Source organism: Drosophila tropicalis, unplaced genomic scaffold (assembly GCF_018151085.1).
Source record: "Drosophila tropicalis isolate 14030-0801.00 unplaced genomic scaffold, ASM1815108v1 contig_867, whole genome shotgun sequence".
Lineage (NCBI taxonomy): Eukaryota > Metazoa > Arthropoda > Insecta > Diptera > Drosophilidae > Drosophila > Drosophila tropicalis.
In genome coordinates, this window is record NW_027173362.1 from 3,621,750 (window position 1) to 3,641,329 (window position 19,580).

Sequence of the window (19,580 nt, forward strand, 5' to 3'; positions counted from 1 at the left end):
ATTTTTATGTTTTTTTTTTTTGGCTTAAACTATGTACAGTGGGCCCCCGATTGACGAACAAACACATACAATCCTTTTCTTTTGAGACCTCTCCTTCCGCCTAAAAAATTCCTTGAAAAATGTTTTAATTTTTTTATTTACTTCCAATAAAAGTTAAATTCAGTTAAAATTATAAATATTTGTTGAATCTCTCAGTTCTTAAAAAGTTTTCTCATGCATTTCATATTATATTCTTCCAAGAACAGTTTAAATTGAAACATTTTATAAATGTATTATTTTAAAACTAGAAACGCCCAAAAAACAAGATGCTGAAGAGAATTGTGTTCGTTAACCGAGAGTCCACTGTATTGATAATAATATCCTAGAAGAGAAGATTTCAACGCGTTTATCTCAAAAACGTGTTTTTTAATCCGTCTACAAAGATCCCGACCGAAATTCTGAACCAATCGATGTCATCGATGTGGAAAAGCGAACAAAATTCTGAATGTGATTGGAATCAGAATTACATCCATGCTAAATCTAATACCGGCTGAAACTTTAGTATTCTTCTTCTTTGTGGGCTAATTTTAAAAGCAGAAAACTTTTTGAATTTGATATTTCCGTTTTCAAATGATTAAAGGGTGCGAAAAAAAGGCTCTCAACCAATCAGAAATCCTGAACACAAAACGTTTTGGCTTTTATTATGAAAACTTTTGAGTCTTCTTTCAGAATGATATATGTATATACAGTAGAATCCGGTTATAACGACACTCAAGGGACCGACGATTATATTCGGAAGACGTACTAACCGGAGGCCCTTTTATATAAGTTTGTATTGGGACCAACCAACCACTCATCGAACTTCAGAACGGAGTCGTTATAACTTGATTCTACTGTATATATATATTTTTTAAATCATTTAAATTTGTTTGATATCCATTATACATGTATACAGTAGATCCAAATGGCCATATTCGCTGTTGAAGAACAAATATTTATTAATTTATTTCATTTTATTTACTGTGTTTGGGCTCCTTTGACAAAATTTGTGATTTTTGATTAAGGTTTTCCAATTAAGAACGAGTTTTGTAGAGCTTTAACTAATTTATATAGTTTTACTCGGCCTCGAAATGGTCAATTCACATAGATAGGCCGAATTCGATACGAAGTTTCTTTGAGAGCATCAAAACGAAGTTATTCTCTCAGAAATATCCTAACATTTAGTTTCACTCTCTTTGCACTCTCTTTTTGTCTTTGTTTGGTATATATGTACATAGCTATAGCCGGCATCTGTAGTATATAGCTGATCTTTATCTTGTTTCGTTTCATATAGTTTTACAATTTATATCCCAAAAAAGAAAATCATTTGATTTTAGTTAGTTTGCTTTTCATTTGTTTGTTTTCTTATTTTGTTTGTTGTTCATTTTACAATTTTTATCATTATTACAATTGCTCAATTAATACATTGAATTAAATTAATCATTAACTTACGACATCAAATATATGTATGAATATATATAGTCAAAACGTTTAATACCGCCAAAAAAAAAAATTTTTGTTATTTTTTTTGTTCTCTGATTAATTTTAACTAAAACATAACGTCTGCCGGATCATATATAAGTATATACATATATATATGTATATATACACAGGGTTTAAATAGTATCGGGAAAATACATTTGTTTTATAAATCTTTTAAAGAACAACCCCTGAGCGTTGACACACACAGACACAAACACTGACTGACATGTCGTTTGAGCGAAGTCTTTAAAAATGTTGCTGACAATTTAAAAAACCAAAAAAGAAAGAATCAGTTTAAGATGTGGCAATTGTCACAACATTAGTCTTTAAAAATAAAGATTCGGAGACAATCATTTTCTCCTTTACATATCTTTTCCACATTTTAAACTGAAACATTAAATACTTTACGATACTTTTGTTTATATAAACCATGTATATAAATATCAATATATACGTGTATATATATATATATATATCTACGAACTTATTAATTTACGTATCATTGTGGGAAAACAAAAAAAAAAACAACCTTTTACATGGGCTTTTTTCTTTTGTCTGTTCAGTGAACCGACTAAAGAGTCGGAAATTCTAATAGTTGATCAATCTTTAAGACTCGTTTGACTTAAAACAAAAACAAAACTTAAAAAAAGGAAGAAAAAAAATATTAAAAAAAAAAAAAATACAATATGCTCTTAATAAATTAAATATTTAGTTTTTGTAAGTGTCCTTGCGGGGAGGTTTTTATTCTTCTGTTCATTTTAAGGTGTGTAATTCAGGAAACATTCCAGCAAATCTGTAATGGAAACAATAACTAAATAAGTGTCAAATAGATAATCCTCAGATATAAGTAATCGTGCAATATAAAGATTAAATGAAAGAGAAAGAGAGAGTAGGTGAAAGTGTGAGCGCAGAATTGGTTAAAACGAGAGGAATACATGCATAAAACCAAACCAATTGCAAAATGTTGAATGAAAAGTCATGCAAAAGTAAAACAAACAGTAAGGATTAGTAATAAAAAGATGGCTCAAATGAAAACAACGTCAAACATTTTGCAATATATAGAGTTTTACCTTCTCCAATGTCTCAGCGTCAAAAGCTATCCACAATCAGTGTGTGAATAACTATGTGTGACGCGCTGAGTGTGTGTGTGTGTGTGTGTGTCTGTGGGTGGGTGGGTGTGCGTCTGTGTCTATGTCTGTGATGAGCTGTAGTTGGAGTTTAATTTATACTCTAAGATTCCAACGCAGTCATTATGTCATCCAAAGTGCCCGTTGAAATTGTGTGTCGACTATTATTCAACTGAAAATCGGGCTCTGAAATGAAAAATTCAAACTATTATGTCTCGGAAATTGGTTTTTGAACTGGCACGCTCAATGACTTTTAAAGATCGGGGCTCCTGAAATCTGTAACATAATTGATGAAAGGTTTATATTTTCTTTAATTACCTGCCAGCTCTTCAAGGACCTCATCATTCAGACTGGGAAATGGTGTTGTGTCATCACTTGGCGATTCACCTCTTGTGGTGGTGAGTGTGGATATTGTTGTGGTGGTGGTGGCAGGAGACTTGGCAGCTTCAGCTGCTTCTGTTGTTATTGTTATTGTTGTAGTTTCGTTGTTAGTTGCAGCATTATCTACGTTTGTGGCCTCAGTTGCTGTATCCAATTCGGTCGCCGATTTAAAACTCGATTCCGAGTCACCCGACTCGAGGCGCGAACGTGGAGGCAACTGTTCGACTATTTTCTTAATATGTTCCCCCACCTTGACCCCTTGTGGTGTGCTACATCGACTATTTGGGGACAGAGGCGTATGGAGATCCCGGACATCGTCAAGAGATGTGGCAATTTCCAATATATCATCCGGATCTTCGGCTTTGCTGACGCTGATCGTGCTTGTGGTGTTACCTAACAACGGTGATGAATTCGATTTTTTGTCATTATTTGTTTTCTTTTCATCATCATCTTCGTCTGCTTGTGGCTTCGGGTCTTCGGGTTCATCTTGCTTGTCATTACAATCCATTTCTTTGCTGGAGGAGATATCCGTTTGACTGACCAACAAGGGCTCCATATTGTTCTCCCCTTCGTCAGGTGAAGTTTCTTCATCTTCCACTCTTAATTTTATTGGACTTGATTCCTTAATATCTGATGTAACTTTTAATGTTTCAATTTCTTTCTCTATGATATTTTCTGTTTCAGTTATTATATTTGTTGTCTCCGCCTTCTCTGAAGATGAGATTCCCTTCTCTTTCGTCTCTTCTGACTGCTCTACTTCGTCGTCTTCTTTATTCTTTTTTTCCTCTTGCTCTTTTATTAGCTCTTCTTGCTCTTTCTTCTTCTCGTCGTCTTTTAGCTTATCGCTCTTATTTACTTCTTTTATTAACTCCTTTTCGAATTTCCCTTGTTCTGGACTCTCTTGCTCTTTCTCCTGTTCCTTATCGTCGTCCTTCCTCTTTGATTCTTTCGTGTCAAGTGAGTCTCCTGATACTTTTTTTACTTCTTCTTGCTCTTCATCATCGTCATCGCTTATGGTTGTAGTTGTGACCGTAATTTTCTTTTTTTATGGGCGTAGCAATGGGCGTCCCAGCTCGATGTATTCCAGGCAACTCATTCGGCACTGTGAAAAGAAGAATCGATAACATAAATGTTGAAATTGAGGTTAGGTTATTTGGCATATAGTTAAGAATTCATGTTGTCAAGGACATGTTAAATGTTATGGCACTTACCTATATACTCATCATCGTCAGCGCCATCATCATCTTCGTCAGCTGCCTTGCTCTTATCCTCGAGACGTAAACTCGCTAAACCAGCGACTGGTACCCGCTGTAAAGATCTCTTGAGTTTCCTTGATAACGAGCCATCGCCATTGCATGTGGCTTTGACACTCTCCTCAATAGCGCCACCTGATCGACGTGCTCGCTTGGCCGAACGGGGGCCATACAACATGGCATTCGAAGTTAGAGCAATGTCCTCCAATATATTGCCAGTGGCATCGACACGCTGCAAACGTGTGGGCACCGTTTCACAACCCTTACGCGGCGGTCGGGCTGATCCCAGAGTGGAACGTCGCGTCCCGGTTTCACTGCTGCCAAATATCTCGACGGCCTCACTGAACGAAACCGAAAGATTTTTTTTTTTCGAGCGCCGTTTAGAGCTGGCATTGCTATTATTTAATGAGAAGCTGGTATCATGGACGGGCCAGGGGGGCATCGGTATACGTTTTAACTTCACCACACAACCAAAGTATTTTGCGCCATAACGTTTGATAAGTTCCGCGCTAGCAATTGGACGATTTGTCGACACGCCACCGCCGCTGCTTGGGCTGTATTTGCCTTTGGCCTTTCTATTCATTTTACTCGGTGGCGGAGTATGCTCACGAGCCAATTTCTGTGCGTTACGCTGTTTGGCGCCATTTTGTAGCAAGGGTACTTTAATGTGAATTTTGTTACTTAGCTTTGCTTTCTTGCTTGGCGATGGCAAATCAGGGTCAGGATCAGTAGCAGCCGCCGGCTGATTGCTTTTGCGGGTTCGCTTACGCTGACTGCCGGGACGTCTTTTAGCCGTATGCAAGGTAATCTCCTTTTGTGTCAATTTTTTAATACGCACATGGCAAGCTTTTATGGTGAAAACGGAGGTAGTTGGAATCGCTACAGTTGACTCGGGTTGTTGATGATGATGATGATGATCAATAAACATTTTCTGTTCGGCTTTTGTTTTGGGTGGTGAAAGTAGCTGCTGCTGCTGCTGTTCTTGCGGTTGTTCATCACTATCCCGCTCAATGTCTGTCTGGGCTTCAGGCTCATCAATTACTACTTTTGAGCTCATCTCTGTTGTTGGTTTTACTCCAGACTCCCCTTTCTCATGACTGTCGTCATTTGAGAATTTACGCTTAGCACTCCCAGACAGTTTTACTTCATCATTCGTTTCGGCTACTCCCAGCAAAAAAAGGATAAATGAAGTGACTAAAAGAAGAAAAGGATTTTTCCCGCTTACCGTTTGCTTTTTTGTTGTGCAATGTAAAATCTGGTGAAGGCGTTGCAGCCACGGGTGATGGCATTAAAATATCCTTTGAATTATCAGCATCATCTTCGGCTATCCCGTCTGCGCTGCCATTTTCGGTCTGAACTACCGGCTTGGTATCCCTAATCCGATCTGGCGGCGGTGCCGCTCTTACTTGATCGAACAACTCCATCTCTTTTTCCTATTTGCCCGCCGCTCTGCAATCCTTGCAAAGAAGTTTTGAACACCGAAATCGTAGACACAGCTTGGAACAGGTCAGCTAATGGCCTCGTTATCCGGCCACTGATTCTTCTAAAATTCCGGCCGTACGATTTTCATTCAAAAATTTGCAAATGCAAAAAACAAATAAAGCGTCGTTTGTTGTTTCTTTTGAGTTCTTCTCCTGCAAAAAATGCAAGCGTTCGGATAAGCAAGTGACCAGACTTCGCGATTACTAGAGTGACCAGACTGCGCGCAGTTATCCGCCGCTATTTGCAGTTCTTAAGATCTGGCAACCCCAACAATTTCAAAATGGCAAATTGACCGTTACTTGGACATTGGATAAAAATTAATTTAACTCGGACGAGTTGCACAGTGGTAAAATATTTAATATTTTAAAATTTATTTTTATCAAAGTATTGTAATAATTATATAAATAACAGATTCGGTAAGTTTTTTATAATTATTGCATTTTGTATAAATGTTTTGACCAAATATGTATATTGGTATATATAATTTTTATTTATTTATATGTATGTATGTACATATGCAGCATTCTTCAAATTGGTTAACATTGTTAAAAAGGACTAGCACAAAATATTGTAAAAGGAAAGAGAGTTAATCCTCTTTAGCTCAGCATTTCGATATATGTATATATATATATAAATGTCTGGGTGTATATATATAAAATAAAAGTGAATACTTTGCAGTTAGTTAAATTAGTTAAGGGCTTCTGTGGAAAGGGGGCGGGGCGAAAAAAACAAAATAAAAAACCTACATTAATTAAGAGTTAATCGTATAAATAATTAAAAAAAAAAAAAACACTTTCCAAAAAGGGGATAGGGCAATATTTTGTGTTTTTGTGTGTTTATGTGTGTGTGTGTTGATTTTGTAAGTAAAATTGTCATGTCATGTCATTGGGCATCTTCTTCTGCTCCTTCTGCTATTGCTGCTCCTTCTTGGCTTAGATGTATACCTTAAATGCGCTCCAACCATGAAAGCATTTCGTAAATCGCCGCGATTCCTTATTCTTCATGGTTAGGAAGAGTTTACGCGGTCGCTCCGGCTGCTTAATGCGCATGTGTTGGATATACACCTGGGCAGATTTGTAGGCCAATTTCACCTCAACCTCACTGCAGCGCGGCCCCATCCAAAGGAAGACATGTTCACCGTTATCCAATATCATGATATCATCATCGGCCAAATCATCTTGACAGAAATCGGTGCATTTCTCGGCCACAGTATAATAGCCTCGCTCATTTGAGCAACGGAAAAGACGCGTATAATTCATATATTCCGCATCCTTGTCGTAGCTCTTGCGTCCGCCCAATGCTACCCAGAAGAAATTCTCCGGTTCATCGCCTTCGTTAAGAATCTAGGAGGAAACGGGGAAAAAATTGATAAGTAGGTTCCATTTTAAAAGAGATAAACTTACCTGCAGGCTCACCCAGGGACTATTGAACATTTGCTCGGCTATTTCCTGAACCAATTTGGCCTCCTCGTTGCAGGCCTTGCTGCCCAGCCAGACATATACGATGCCCGATTGCGATTCATCCTCCGTTTCAAATGGCACATGGAGTATATAACTGCAGGCAAGGATTAAGAAATTGAGCACACAGATCGATTGATATTGACGACAAAACTTACCAGAATGCGGAGTTGAGATGTACTGCATCCGGCTGAATTTGTATGAGTCGTGTGGTCAGGGCACCACCGTTCGAACGTAAATGATAAAACTCCACCGAGGCCTTGCCATCGGCGGTTAATGACTTATCCTTCCGTTTACCTGTATGAATGATGAATTTACGTTTGAAATGGGACATAAATTTAAGATTCTCCTGCTGTTGAAAGATGCGCATCACTTCCAGTTCCTCGCCAAACATGGCCTTGAATTTCTTTTGCAACGTAAAGGTGAATGTCAGCCAGCCCATGTTGCCCGCATTGCGCCCCTGCCAGAAATAGACAACACATTGTATCTCATCTTCGGGCGGATTGGCGGCATTCGATGCGGAGGAACGATTACTGCTATCTAACTGATCGTTGGCTGATTCATTGGCATCGGCATCGGGTTCAGGCTCCTCAATGGGTATACAATAGCGGCAGAGAAATACATAACATTCACCCGTATAGAAGTGACCCAATTCCTCTTCGGGCAAACGGACAAATTTCTTATTTTCTAGAACAAAGGCCTCCATCATCTCCAAGTCGTAATTCCATTCTTCTTCAAGCTGCTCGGCCTCGGCTAATGGCATGGCCGATTGGCGGGGCATAAACAAGGCAGCCAGATCTGTGCGGGTTTCCTGCTTCCTGGCCCATTGGGTCAAATTGGCGCCCGTCTTGGCCACCGATTTGGCTGTGCGGGTGAAATCGACAGCCATAACTTCATCCCAGCCGGCGAATTTTGTGCGAAAGATTTGCATTTCATTGCCCTCCGGTACACGCATGACCAGAGCACAATCCGGTCGCTCGATCATATTGAATAGCTCCCGACTAAGCTTGACGGCAGCGGCACGCACTAGACGTGTCGATTTCTTGCCAAACCAGACAAAGAGATCCGTTTGGCAATCCAGGACATAGACATGCTTGCTATTCAGCAATGTGTGGCACAGTTTCTGATCGGGCAGCTCCACTTGGGGCAGTTCCAGATAGCCCATGCCCAATTGCACCTGATAGAGGCGTGGCTGGATGGGTGTATAATCCTGTGGCACATGCTCCTCGGGGCTATACTCTTTGCCCTCCTCCACACTGACATCCATTGCCTGCCAGAAGTCATCGGTCTCCTCCTGCTGCCGCTCCACTATGATGTCACATTTATTCTTACGCTCCGTCTTATTGATCTTTTCGGCCATAAGGCGAGCCTTGGAATTGAGGGTATTCTTGGAATGAACGCCCAACCAGATGTGTATGCGTGTGCCGGCATCCAGGACAAAGGCATGACGGGGATCCAGTGAGCTCAATTGGACGGCAACGGGCTCCAGATGTATGGTTGCACCATGGGCATGAACCAAATAGAGGCGCGTTATGTGTATCATCTCTTCGATTGTATAGAAACCGGTGGCAGTGCGTCCACCTTCAATATAAATCACTTCTGTATCAAAGAGGGCAAGGAATTCCTCAGATTCATCACCCTGTTCCTCCCGTATGGTGCGGCAACGGGCACCCAAATAATTGCGCAAGTTGACAGCATGAATGGCCGCACAGGCCCGCTTATCCAGAGTCGCCTCATTGCCAATCCAGAAGTAGATCTCCCACGTTAAAGTGCCCAGCTCTTCGTATTTGGTTTTAAGGACTATGTAACAATCGCCCTCATAGAATTTGCCATGGACACATTCCTCGATCTTGTTGGGTAAAAAATTCTCAATCTCCCATATGGTCAGACCGATCTGTTGGCCATCTTCTTTCTCAAAGAATTTCGAATAGTCCAATTGGGGTTTCTCGAGGGATTCGTCCCAGCGTTTGGGTTTCAGCGATTCCGGTTGATGATCCACATCGATTTCCTTATCTTTGGCAATGTCCTTCATGCCCTTCAATACCTTAGCGGCATCCTCCTGATCGTTCTGATCTTGCCGTGGACCGCGACGCAAACGTATCTTGCGAGCTGTCGCATCCTTGGGACTACTTGCTGCCGCCGATGTCATTATGGAATTGGGCACAGCCGCTCCAGCCAACCGAAGCTGCGTCTGGAGGCTGAAATCAATGTTATAGAACTCCAAACTGGTCGCCTTGCTGGCCTCACTCGGTTTGGGGGGCATTATCAATTCAGGATTGTTGCGCAAATCTAATTGATCCAATCCCTCGAGCAAATGTATGGCATCCGGCAATGTTATCAGACGATTTGAACTCAAATTCAACGACTTAAGGCTGCCACAACGGCACAAACCCTCTGGAACCATTTCCAGGAGATTATTTGATGCCGAAAATACCTCCAATGAGCCCAGTTTACCAATTCCCGATGGTATGCCTTCGAAATTGAGCTTGTTATCGTTGACAAAGAGACGTCGCAGCTTGGACAACTTGCAGAGAGCTGCCGGCAGAGTGATCAATTGATTCCTTGACAGATTCAAGGACTCTAGACGCTGCCAAAATTCCATGCTGGAGCTAAGTTCGTTGATCTCGTTGTCACTCAGATTCAGGCGCACCAATGTAGCTACTTGATATACACAATCCGGTAGTTTGGGCAGCGAATTGTGCGACAAATCCAGTTCACAAAGATTCGCCAAGCTATCCAAACTGGTGGGGAAATTCAATAGAGTTCGCTGGGTTCCACTCATATTGAGAACCTCTAGACTCTGCAGCGAAGGCAATTGCCTCAGCTGGAAGAGCTCTAGAGGATTGTGCGATAAGTCTAGCGTCTTTAAATTAACTAAACGGCGAGTCTGCGGTGGCAATGTCTCCAGACGATTGTGCGATAGATCCAGGAACAATAGATCGGTTAAATGGATAAATAGAGCTGTCGGTATGGCCTCCAATTGATTATTACTCAAATTCAAAACAATCAGATTCTTGGCTCTCTCCAGGCCCTCGGGCACTTCCTTGAGCTTGTTGTGCGACAAATCCAATGTGGTCAGTTCCTCCAGATAAAAGAGCTCCGGCGGTATGCCACTATTCTTTAATTGATTGTGCCTCAGGTCCAAAGATCGTAGGCATGTCAGTTCTGTTAGCTCGCCAAAGATCTTTTCCAGCTGATTGTGATTAAGGGACAAATGCTCCAGTTTCTGCAATTGGCCCAGCTCCTCGGGCACTTCTTGCAATTGGGTGCGATCCAAATTGAGCCATTGCACCCGTAGCATTTGGCGCATAGAGCTAGGGAATGTTTTCTGCAACAATAAATCATAATCTAAAGTTAATTTACCATTATTTATCTTTTATTTGTTGATGACAAATGATTCCGTCATGACCCAAAAAAAAAACACACACAAAAAAAAACAACAAAAGAACAAAAAACAACAGCGGCTGCCGCAGCAGCAGTCAATTTGAAACTTTACTTACGCTAAAGTCATTTTTGGTAAAGTCAATACCGCGCACAAACGGCAGGACACTCATTTTACATTAATTAATTAAAAATTGACTATAATTTTGCTGGGCTTATTGGTGGCAGTAGCTAAAAAAAAACTAAATCTAAATCCAGCAGCTAAATCTGGTTTCGTTGCTACATTTGGCAACACTACCAACTAGTGCTGTACAGCGATTGCCCCAGAATCGATATGATTTCCAATTCGATAGGAAAAATAATCGATATATTGTTAATATTTGAAATTCAACCGTTTTGGTATTTTACAAATTTGTTAAAACCAACAACTAGGTAAAAAGCCAACACTTATCTGAAAATCTTTCGTAGTATCTTAAATAATTTGATTAAGAAAGCAATCAATTGTTTTATAAAAAGGAATATCTAAATGCCGAAACAGCAAATATGACAATTCGTTATAAGACAGTTTCTAAATAAAATAAAATATTTTATTAACTAATACACTTTCATGTGAGCCTTATGGTGTTTTAAGGGAATAATGCAACGTTGACTAAAACTGCAAAAGTTATTAAATTGTTTATGCAGCCCTGGCAGCTTTTGCTGCAGCCCTTCGATAAGTAAATGTCCTGGCTGCCTTTTTGCAGTTTTTCTTATTTTTTTTAAGCAGGACTTAAAATACCGTAAAAGTTCTAGTCATTAGTCGTCGTTGAAATTTAAATTGCCCGCGCAAGTGAGTTTTGAAACAGATATTCAATTTTATTTCTTCTTATTGAGGTTTTTATTGCGCATGTCCTGACAATAACTGAAACAGGAATCGTCAGTGGCCCGTCGCGAGTGTCTGTAAATTCACCGTTTGCCAGCCTTGATCTAGAGGGTGTGACCAAAATTGAACGACCAAAAAAATTTTCATACTTTGCTTAGTCTTCGGAATGTGAAGGTCCTGCTTTGTGTTGTATATCCTTGTTAAACAAAAAAAAAAAAAACCAAAAAAAAAAAAAGGGGAAAAAGACAAACGTCAAAATATATACATATGAAGAACATAATACCGCAAACTGATTAATAATAACTATTGCTGCGACATGTAATGCCAAAGGTTATCTTAAAAACAAAAAAAAAAACAAAAAAATACAAAACAAAAAACGACAACAACTAAGAACGCAGATTGAAAGTGCAAAACACACAAAAGTAAGAATTTAAAAATTAAGTTTTGCGGTAGCAATAAACCCCGAGAGCTTTGTTTGTTGTGTGTATGAAAATTGTGTACCCATTTTTGGACTGCAAAAAGGGAGTGTTTTGTGTCTTGCTTCGGGTTTAGTAATCCCCATTGTTTTTTGTGTGCCTTTCGTTTTTTTCTTTCCTTCCTGTTTTATTGCGAACTTAAATCAAAACACGACAAAAACTATGAGTTGACGAGAAGAGAGTGTAATGAAAGTGTATATGCGGTTATTTGTTTTTCAATTTAATTATTTGTGAAGTCTAGTTTTTGTTGCCAATTCGGTTAATGTTGTTGTTGTTGTTGATGAAATTGCATAGAATTGACAAAAAGTAAACTGTAAATTGCAGTGTGGGCGGGGTAGCAAAATACGAGGGCGCACAGTCAGAGAGCGTAAGAGAGGAAGAGAGAGAGAGAGTGCGAGAGCGAAAGCGAGTTAACTGGATGCGCTCTCTTCTGAGTTTACGAGAGTTTACCGTTACATAAAAATATTTATGTGAGAAATCACATACATACATACATATCTACATATACATGTACACAGAAACGTAAATCGCCCATCTGTAAGTTCGTCCTTTGTGGGTAACAAAAAGAAAAATCCAACAGAACTCAAATAAACTTGTTTTTCTTCTTGTCATGCAAAATATAGAACTTAATAAGCTTAACCAAACAATAAAACTGAAAATTGTTGATCAATTTAGTGTAATTGTGCCAAGTGAAAATCCGTTGAATATAGTCCTTGCTGTTAAAAATTAACAGCGCTGTTAAATAAGAGGCCAATAAAAAAAAAAAAAAACCTAACGGTACTAAAAAGCGTTGCTCTCTCTTAAAAAATAATGCAATGTTGAATGAAAATCGACAAAAATAAAAAACTTAAAAAGCTAACAAAAAAAGTGGCAAAAACTTAAAAGAAAAGGCAACCAACAAACCGGCAAAAAGAAAACGCCGACAACAAAGAACAACAAACAGAATATCATTGTAAAGCCAATTCTAAAAACATTGCCGTGTATTCAAATTCGTATAATTAATTTATTGTTTGATTGAATGTTTGTCTAATTATTTGGTTTAGCTGTTGTTTTAATTCTCTTTTAATGTGAAACAAAGTATGCAAAAGTCGAGAAAATAATGTAAAATTTTTAATTAGGGCTATGCCCCCAAGCATACATACATACATACAAACGTACAAGTGTGTCTGTGTGTGTGTACATACTCTGTGTGGCGTCCCACATTCACAAAGGATGTTTAGAATATGCCACATAGATTGCAGATTTGACAGGATTTTTTCTAAACCCTTAATATTATTTCAAAAACTCTGAAATAAGTGGCAATCTACACATACACAGGAAACCATTAGATACACACACAGACACATGCATATGATCAGATATTCACACTTGTGCTTTCATTATGCTTCTCTTTCCACTATTACTACTACTACTACGACTACTACTACATATACTCGAACATGTTTCGTTCTTTTTTCTTCTCTTCTTCGCTCTAACACCCACATCCACCCCGTTAACGTTACCGTTACCGTTACTTATAGTGCACGACAATTTGGATTCGGTGTCAAGAGGTTAGGCAACTCTATACTCTGCCCTCCCCAAAAAGGCACGTAGCCATTTAGAATTGTCCCCATCACCGACCCCACCAAAAGCCAAAAGAATAAAAAACCAAAACAAAATTAGAAGAAGAAGAAAACACAATCAAAGGGAAATCCTAAAGAAAGAAGAAGCTAAAACAATAAGGGAGCACGCAGCACTTTACTTAAAAGGAGAACTACATTTCGCACATAATAAGGAGGAGTCTAAACGGCAAGAAGTATGGGCGACTATCACGAGTTCACGGATCAATACAAGGTGCCGGTGATAGCTAAGCTACTCCATGCCTTGCCACACTACAACATCACGTTCCATAAGATCAACAGCACATTTCGGCCAAATGATGAAATCTATCTGGAGGTAAGTTAAGCTAAACGAATCCATGCGGATTCAAACCAAAGGTAATCAATTCAAATTTAATTTAGGTCACTGATTTTGAATTTGACCTCAAAAAATACTGTATACCTTTTTGGTTTTGGGCACTTCCCGAACTTTAATGATGATTGGCTACTTAATATATCCTTCTCGTCCTTCTTAACAGAGTCTGGGCATCTTGGGTTCCGTACCGGCCGCTTTGTTGATTGTATCATTGCTGGGATTACTTTTCTATCTAATGACCCGATGTTGTGACCGAAAACCACGACCTGCGCACTCCATAACCAGCCTTAAGGTGGCCCTCTCCATTGTTACCGTGATGTGCTGTGCGGCAATCGGTCTGGGCTTATATGGTAACGATGATCTGCATAATGGATTGCTGGAGGTACTCACAGCGGGCCGTAAGGTGGACAATCTGGTGACTACAATCCGAAATCAAACGCACATCTTGGAGAATACCCTAACGAATCGGATTCGCCCGCAATTGGTGGAATTGGCGGATATATTTGATCAACCTGTATCGAATCAAACGGCCCTATCGAAGCTATTTGTATCCCTAAACATTGTTCAGGGCAACGTGACACTAGCAACCAATGCGGCAAGCGATATCCGGCGACCATTGATGGGTATATCGATGACACATTTTCTCACGGTTAGTGCAAGAGTAAATTGACGAAAACTTTTACAAAAAATCATTGCTTCTTCGTTTCCATAGCGTGGTGACCAATGGGAATTGATACGCTGGCCCGGCACAGTGGCTACCCTGGCATTACTTCTGGTCCTGTGTGCTGTTCTCCTAGTGGGCGTGGCGCGACATTCACGCTGCGCTTTAATACTATTCAGCGTTTGTGGTCTATTGGCTGTAACCGGTTCGTGGCTCATGTCTGGCCTATATCTCTCATCGTCGGTGGCCGTCGGAGATTTGTGCATCAGTCCAGCTGATTTTCTAGTATCCACTGCACCGCGAGATTTGCCCACAAATGTCCTATTGCACTACACACAATGCGAACCGGGCCATACGAATCCGTTTACCCAGCGCCTGAGGGAATCACAGAATTCATTGAACAATGCCCGCAGTGCCATGGCTACCGTAATGAAAATCTCTTTGGTTCTCTTCAAATCATCGGGATTGCAACCGAAATTGGGAGCAGTGAATGCCGATTTGAATAGCAGCGAACGATTGCTCACCCAATTGACGGCTCTGGTGGATTGCAAGGCAGTGCATCATAATTTTCTAGCCGCTGCCCGTGGACTCTGCGAGGGTGGACTCTTGGGATTGGTATTGATGCTGATTGCCAGCTTTATAGCTGCCATTCTATTGACCATAATGGTATGGGTGGATTCGCATACGTGGATCTATATACGCAAACGGAACGATTATGCTCAGGTTGATGAGCCATCGTATATATCGCATCCGGCACCGCAAAATCATCAACAGATGATGAATGCCGCCAGGACATTGCCCCGGAATCATAATGGGTATGTGGTTTATTTCATTTTTCTTTTTGTTTTGATTTCTTTCGTTTTGTTTTTCGTTTTGTGTTCGTAACAAAAATCCTATCTGGTAGTTGTTGTATACAAACCGGAGCCCATGTATTCCCGCCTCCATTCTCTTCTCTTTTTCTTCTTCTCGCTTTCTCGTTTTCTTTTTCTCTGTTTCTCCCATTCTCTTTTTTCTCTCTCTCTCTCTCTCTATGTCTTTTTTGACAATTTTTGCTTTGTTTATTGGGTTTGTTTTTTGTTTGTGTTTTTTTTTTCTTGCTTCCGTGTCTTCCCACCTTTCACAGGCATTTTAGTCCGCCCGTAATCAGTGGATCGCATACGCTCCAGCATCCAAGCAAACGTCAGCAGCACGAGATGATGGCCCACGCACACATCCAGCAGAATATGCGAGCCATGGGCACCCATACTCTGGGTCGACTGCCATCGCATAATCACAGCCCCACCCACATGACCGGTAAGTAGGATCACATATTCAAAAACTACATTCAAATGTCGCTCCATCAGTAAAAAACTTGACATTTTCTTTTAAGTTTAATTCGAATTTGCGTTTGTCAATCGTTCAACTAAATAAAAGAGAGAGAAATGCATAATTTGCCCACTAAAGTATGCAATGAAATTTGTAGTCTTTCGTAATTTCTAGCAATTTGACACTCGTATTGCATACTTAAGTGGGCAAGTTTTCTTGATTTCACATCTCTTGAACCGTAACAAAGTTTTGTAGTATATTCTATTATAAGAAATTAATATAATTACATATAGACTCGAATAGTTTTGAATAGATTTTTGAATATATTTTACTTGTTTTTATATTGATTTTTGTAGTATACTCTTTTACTGATAACATTATTTTTATTCCATGTCATTTGCCATACATCCGATCTGCCACATCCTGTTGTATATGCAATCCTCATACCACATCCGCCACATCCGTCTCCGCATTCCTCTTCCATCTCTCCGCCTCGCTAATTGAACTGTGTGTATGTGTTTGCCCATTTTATAGGTCCCAATAATGGTAAATATGCAACCCTAAGCAAACAATGCAAAACATTGGAAGCCAATGACTTTTACTGAAAATCGTCGCCACCCGCAGCAGCAGCAGCCGCCGTCGCCGCCAATCTACCGCCAACGACACAGGCCCAACAGCAGCAGCAGCAACAGCAGGCACAGCAACAATTGCAGCAACCGCAAATGGGAGGACCACAGCAGCCACAGCCCATATATTGTCATCATCCTCACAGTCATCCGCATGCGCATCCCCATCAGCATCCGCATACGCACTCAGCTGCCGCAGTTGCCGCTGCAGTGCAGCATCAGCATGCCATCTATCATCAGCAGCAGGCTCAAGCTCAGGCCCAATATGGCACCTATACGACAGCAGCAGCAGCTGCCGCCGCCCATCATGCCCAGCACCATTTGCCGCCCGGCCAGAGTCAGATATATCAGCAGATACCGGCACATTTAGCTCCCCAGTTGGCAGCGAATGGTAATCCACATTCAATCTATCAGCCACTGGTGGCTGTCAGCCAGGGCTCAATATATGTATCCAATTTGGCCACAATGAGGCGGCAGAATAGCCAGGGCGGACCCCAGATACCCGCTCATCATGTGCAGCAACCGCCTCCCAATCCCCACCATCAGCATCAGCAACAGCAGCAGCAGCAGCTCCAACAGCAGCATCAGCATCCTCAACAGCCGCCGCCACCGTCGCAACAGCAACAGCAGCTGCATCAATTGAAATCCCCACAGCAACATCCCCAGCAACAGCAGCATCAACAACCCGAATCGGATGTGGTTCCCATTAGCACCACCATGGATACGTCTATATATGATCGGGATAAGCAAATCTATAAGTGCTCCACACTGCGTCAGGGTGGCAAATTTGATCCCAAGTATAAGCCTTCGATACTGAATTGTCCATTGCCGGAGATACCCAAAGATGCCGAACAGCCCAAAGTCGAATCGATTTATCAACAGCAACAGCAGCAGCAACAGGCTCACCATCAAAACTATTCCAAGTAAGGAGGGCTCAAAACCTTTGATACACATTCTATCCTTTTGGTTATCATCTCTGTGCTTTGTCTCGTTCATTTTCAGAACGCTACAGCGACCACCCATGAAGCTGCCGCCACAAATGAAAGCCATACCACCGCCCCGCATTGGTACGCCAACGTCGCCACCACCACCACAGGCACCACAGCCCACGCAAATGCACGACAATGGCAGTGGGGATGGAGCAACCAACGGTGAGGATACATCTCTGCCACCACCGCCGCTTGAGGCGACCCAAACCCAGCAAACGCCACCCAAGGCACGTGTCCCAGCGGCGGCGAATGGCAAAGCTGGCAATGGTCTTGCCTTGCACAATGGTGGCGGAGCAGTCGCCGGAACAGGCGGTGGTAGCGGAGGTGGTGGCACCACCAACGATGTGGACGACGATGATTTGCCACCACCACCGCCAGCGATAACCGATGAGAGCAACTACGCTGTGACGGAGTTGTAAGCTGCTGCTAATAATAATAATAATAATGTTGATGATGACCCTCGGGTCAGGGCCAGGCCAACACACAAACCAAAACAAAAACCACCAATTCAAGTGGTCATCGGGTCTTTTGCGTTTTAACGGAGACTTTTGACGTAAAGTCTTCCACAGAGTCATAGGAATTTATAAGTATGCTTCTCTTATTTTGCTCTCTCTCTCTATCTATCTCTCTCTCACTCTTTTGTCTTTCTATTGCTGCCCAAATGGGTGGCGGCGATTATTGTGTTCCTTAATTTGATTCGCATAGACGGGAAACCGAAACCGAAATCCTTTCCTAATTGCATCCTAGAAACCAAAAGTCTCGCGAGATGGAGCGAAAACAAGAAAACGAAAACCCAACTATTGGACTTTTGTATATATATATACTATTGAATATATACCTATAATGCGACATTTACACTATACGACAAACAAACACACACAAAAAACAGGCATATTTAGATATTGGACTTATATATATATATATATATATATCTACTATATAGTCGGTTATTCTTTTTGATAATAGGACATTTTTACGAAAAACCAAAAAACGAGAAGCGATTGAAACGTTTCACACATTTTTAGATAAGATAAGAAGGCAAAGAAAACTGGAAAATCCGAGAGATACACACACACACACACAGACATAGACACTTACAATTTTGGGGACAAGAAAACATATTGTATTATATAGCGATTATTTTAGTATTCAGAATCCAGAATCCTCCCGGAGAACAACAACAACAAAGCAAAAGAAAAACCACCAAAACAAAACAAAACCAAAAAAAAAGCAGAGGCTTTTTTTTCCTTTTTTTTATTGTAGTAGTTTGAAAGTTATAGCATATTTATACATACATATATATATATATTCCACTTGTTTATCTCTTCGTTTTTATTTTTTCCAATCAATTTGTTTTCGAAAGTTTTTTGGGAGTCAATTTTTTATATAGAATAAAGGAAAACAAATTAATAAAAGAAAAACAAAACAAAAAAATACAAAGAAACTAAATACGAATAAATGGCAGAGGCATTTATAATTTAATTTTCTTTTTTTTTTTTTTTTTTTGAATTTTTACTCAAATCAACTTTTGAGAGCTGTGAGCGAAAGACAATGAGTGTATTCATTTTTAGCAAGTGAATAAAGAATTGAATACAATTCAAAATTAAATAATAACTAACTTAGTTGCTCGACAGAAGAACAAGTGTTCACTGCGAATAGTTTGAATTAGGAAAACTTTCATTAAACTTAGTTACAAATTTCACGAGTTTTTTAAGTTTAGTTAGTTTTGAATAAATTCATATAAAGAATTTGTAAATTATTTCAAATGTATGCACTCAAAACTCTTTCCAACAACAACATTTGTCGTTTATTCAACATTCATATCCTCTTGTTCATAATTTATTTGATTTTTGTTTTGGTTTCTTGCCTCTGGCCAATTGCTTCTTAGTGCTCGACTCTGTCCAGAGTCTGGGGTTGTGCGTCAGGTGTTTGGATTCCAGAACCAAACTCCTGGGGACTGCGCGGGGATAACTTTGAAATGATTCAAAAGCCCAAGCGATTTTATTGTAATTGTATTTAAACTTAAGCTTAACATGAAATGCATTTATTAAACATAAATTACTTAGGCACATATGCATATACACACGACATACACATACATATATATATACATATGTAGATGTGTAT

The 19,580-nt window shown here is 40.2% G+C and overlaps 3 protein-coding genes across 4 annotated transcripts; 1 reads left to right on the forward strand and 2 right to left on the reverse strand.

Annotated features, from left to right (window-relative positions):
- Positions 1 to 1,507: 1,507 nt before the first annotated feature.
- Positions 1,508 to 5,921, reverse strand: HP5 (Heterochromatin protein 5). The gene is given in 6 exon segments (XM_068298559.1): positions 1,508 to 2,293; positions 2,571 to 2,813; positions 2,946 to 4,060; positions 4,062 to 4,110; positions 4,220 to 5,422; positions 5,487 to 5,921. Coding segments are annotated over 5 exon segments (2,649 nt in total). The 5' UTR covers positions 5,686 to 5,921; the 3' UTR covers positions 1,508 to 2,293; positions 2,571 to 2,730.
- Positions 5,922 to 6,212: 291 nt separating this feature from the next.
- On the reverse strand, positions 6,213 to 10,862 carry fliI (FLII actin remodeling protein). Its single transcript, XM_068298596.1, has 4 exons — positions 10,701 to 10,862; positions 7,359 to 10,528; positions 7,147 to 7,297; positions 6,213 to 7,086 (listed from the first exon to the last, which is right to left on the reverse strand). Exons 1-4 carry the CDS (start codon positions 10,752 to 10,754, stop codon positions 6,676 to 6,678), a joined length of 3,786 nt encoding a protein of 1,261 aa, XP_068154697.1. The 5' UTR covers positions 10,755 to 10,862; the 3' UTR covers positions 6,213 to 6,675.
- A 644-nt stretch (positions 10,863 to 11,506) lies between these two features.
- Positions 11,507 to 18,911, forward strand: tty (tweety). 2 transcript variants are annotated; one of them, XM_068298550.1, is made up of 8 exons: positions 11,521 to 11,865; positions 13,440 to 13,854; positions 14,036 to 14,521; positions 14,585 to 15,348; positions 15,657 to 15,826; positions 16,373 to 16,384; positions 16,463 to 17,387; positions 17,467 to 18,911. In XM_068298550.1, exons 2-8 carry the CDS (start codon positions 13,717 to 13,719, stop codon positions 17,870 to 17,872), a joined length of 2,901 nt encoding a protein of 966 aa, XP_068154651.1. In that variant the 5' UTR covers positions 11,521 to 11,865; positions 13,440 to 13,716; the 3' UTR covers positions 17,873 to 18,911. The 2 variants fall into 2 exon arrangements, with proteins under 2 accessions (XP_068154652.1, XP_068154651.1); XM_068298551.1 differs by lacking the exons at positions 16,373 to 16,384; positions 16,463 to 17,387; positions 17,467 to 18,911 and having other exon boundaries at positions 11,507 to 11,865; positions 15,438 to 15,724.
- Positions 18,912 to 19,580: the final 669 nt, after the last annotated feature.

Coding starts and splice junctions, on each gene's coding strand:
- fliI (XM_068298596.1), bottom strand. CDS start 10,754: ATGAGTGTCCTGCCGTTTGTGCGCGGTATTGACTTTACCAAAAATGAC. Junction 7,298..7,358: donor CATCTCAACTCCGCATTCTG/GTAAGTTTTGTC, acceptor CCTTGCCTGCAG/TTATATACTCCATGTGCCAT. Junction 7,087..7,146: donor GTCCCTGGGTGAGCCTGCAG/GTAAGTTTATCT, acceptor GTTTCCTCCTAG/ATTCTTAACGAAGGCGATGA.
- tty (XM_068298550.1), top strand. CDS start 13,717: ATGGGCGACTATCACGAGTTCACGGATCAATACAAGGTGCCGGTGATA. Junction 15,349..15,656: donor TTGCCCCGGAATCATAATGG/GTATGTGGTTTA, acceptor CACCTTTCACAG/GCATTTTAGTCCGCCCGTAA. Junction 17,388..17,466: donor CACCATCAAAACTATTCCAA/GTAAGGAGGGCT, acceptor GTTCATTTTCAG/AACGCTACAGCGACCACCCA.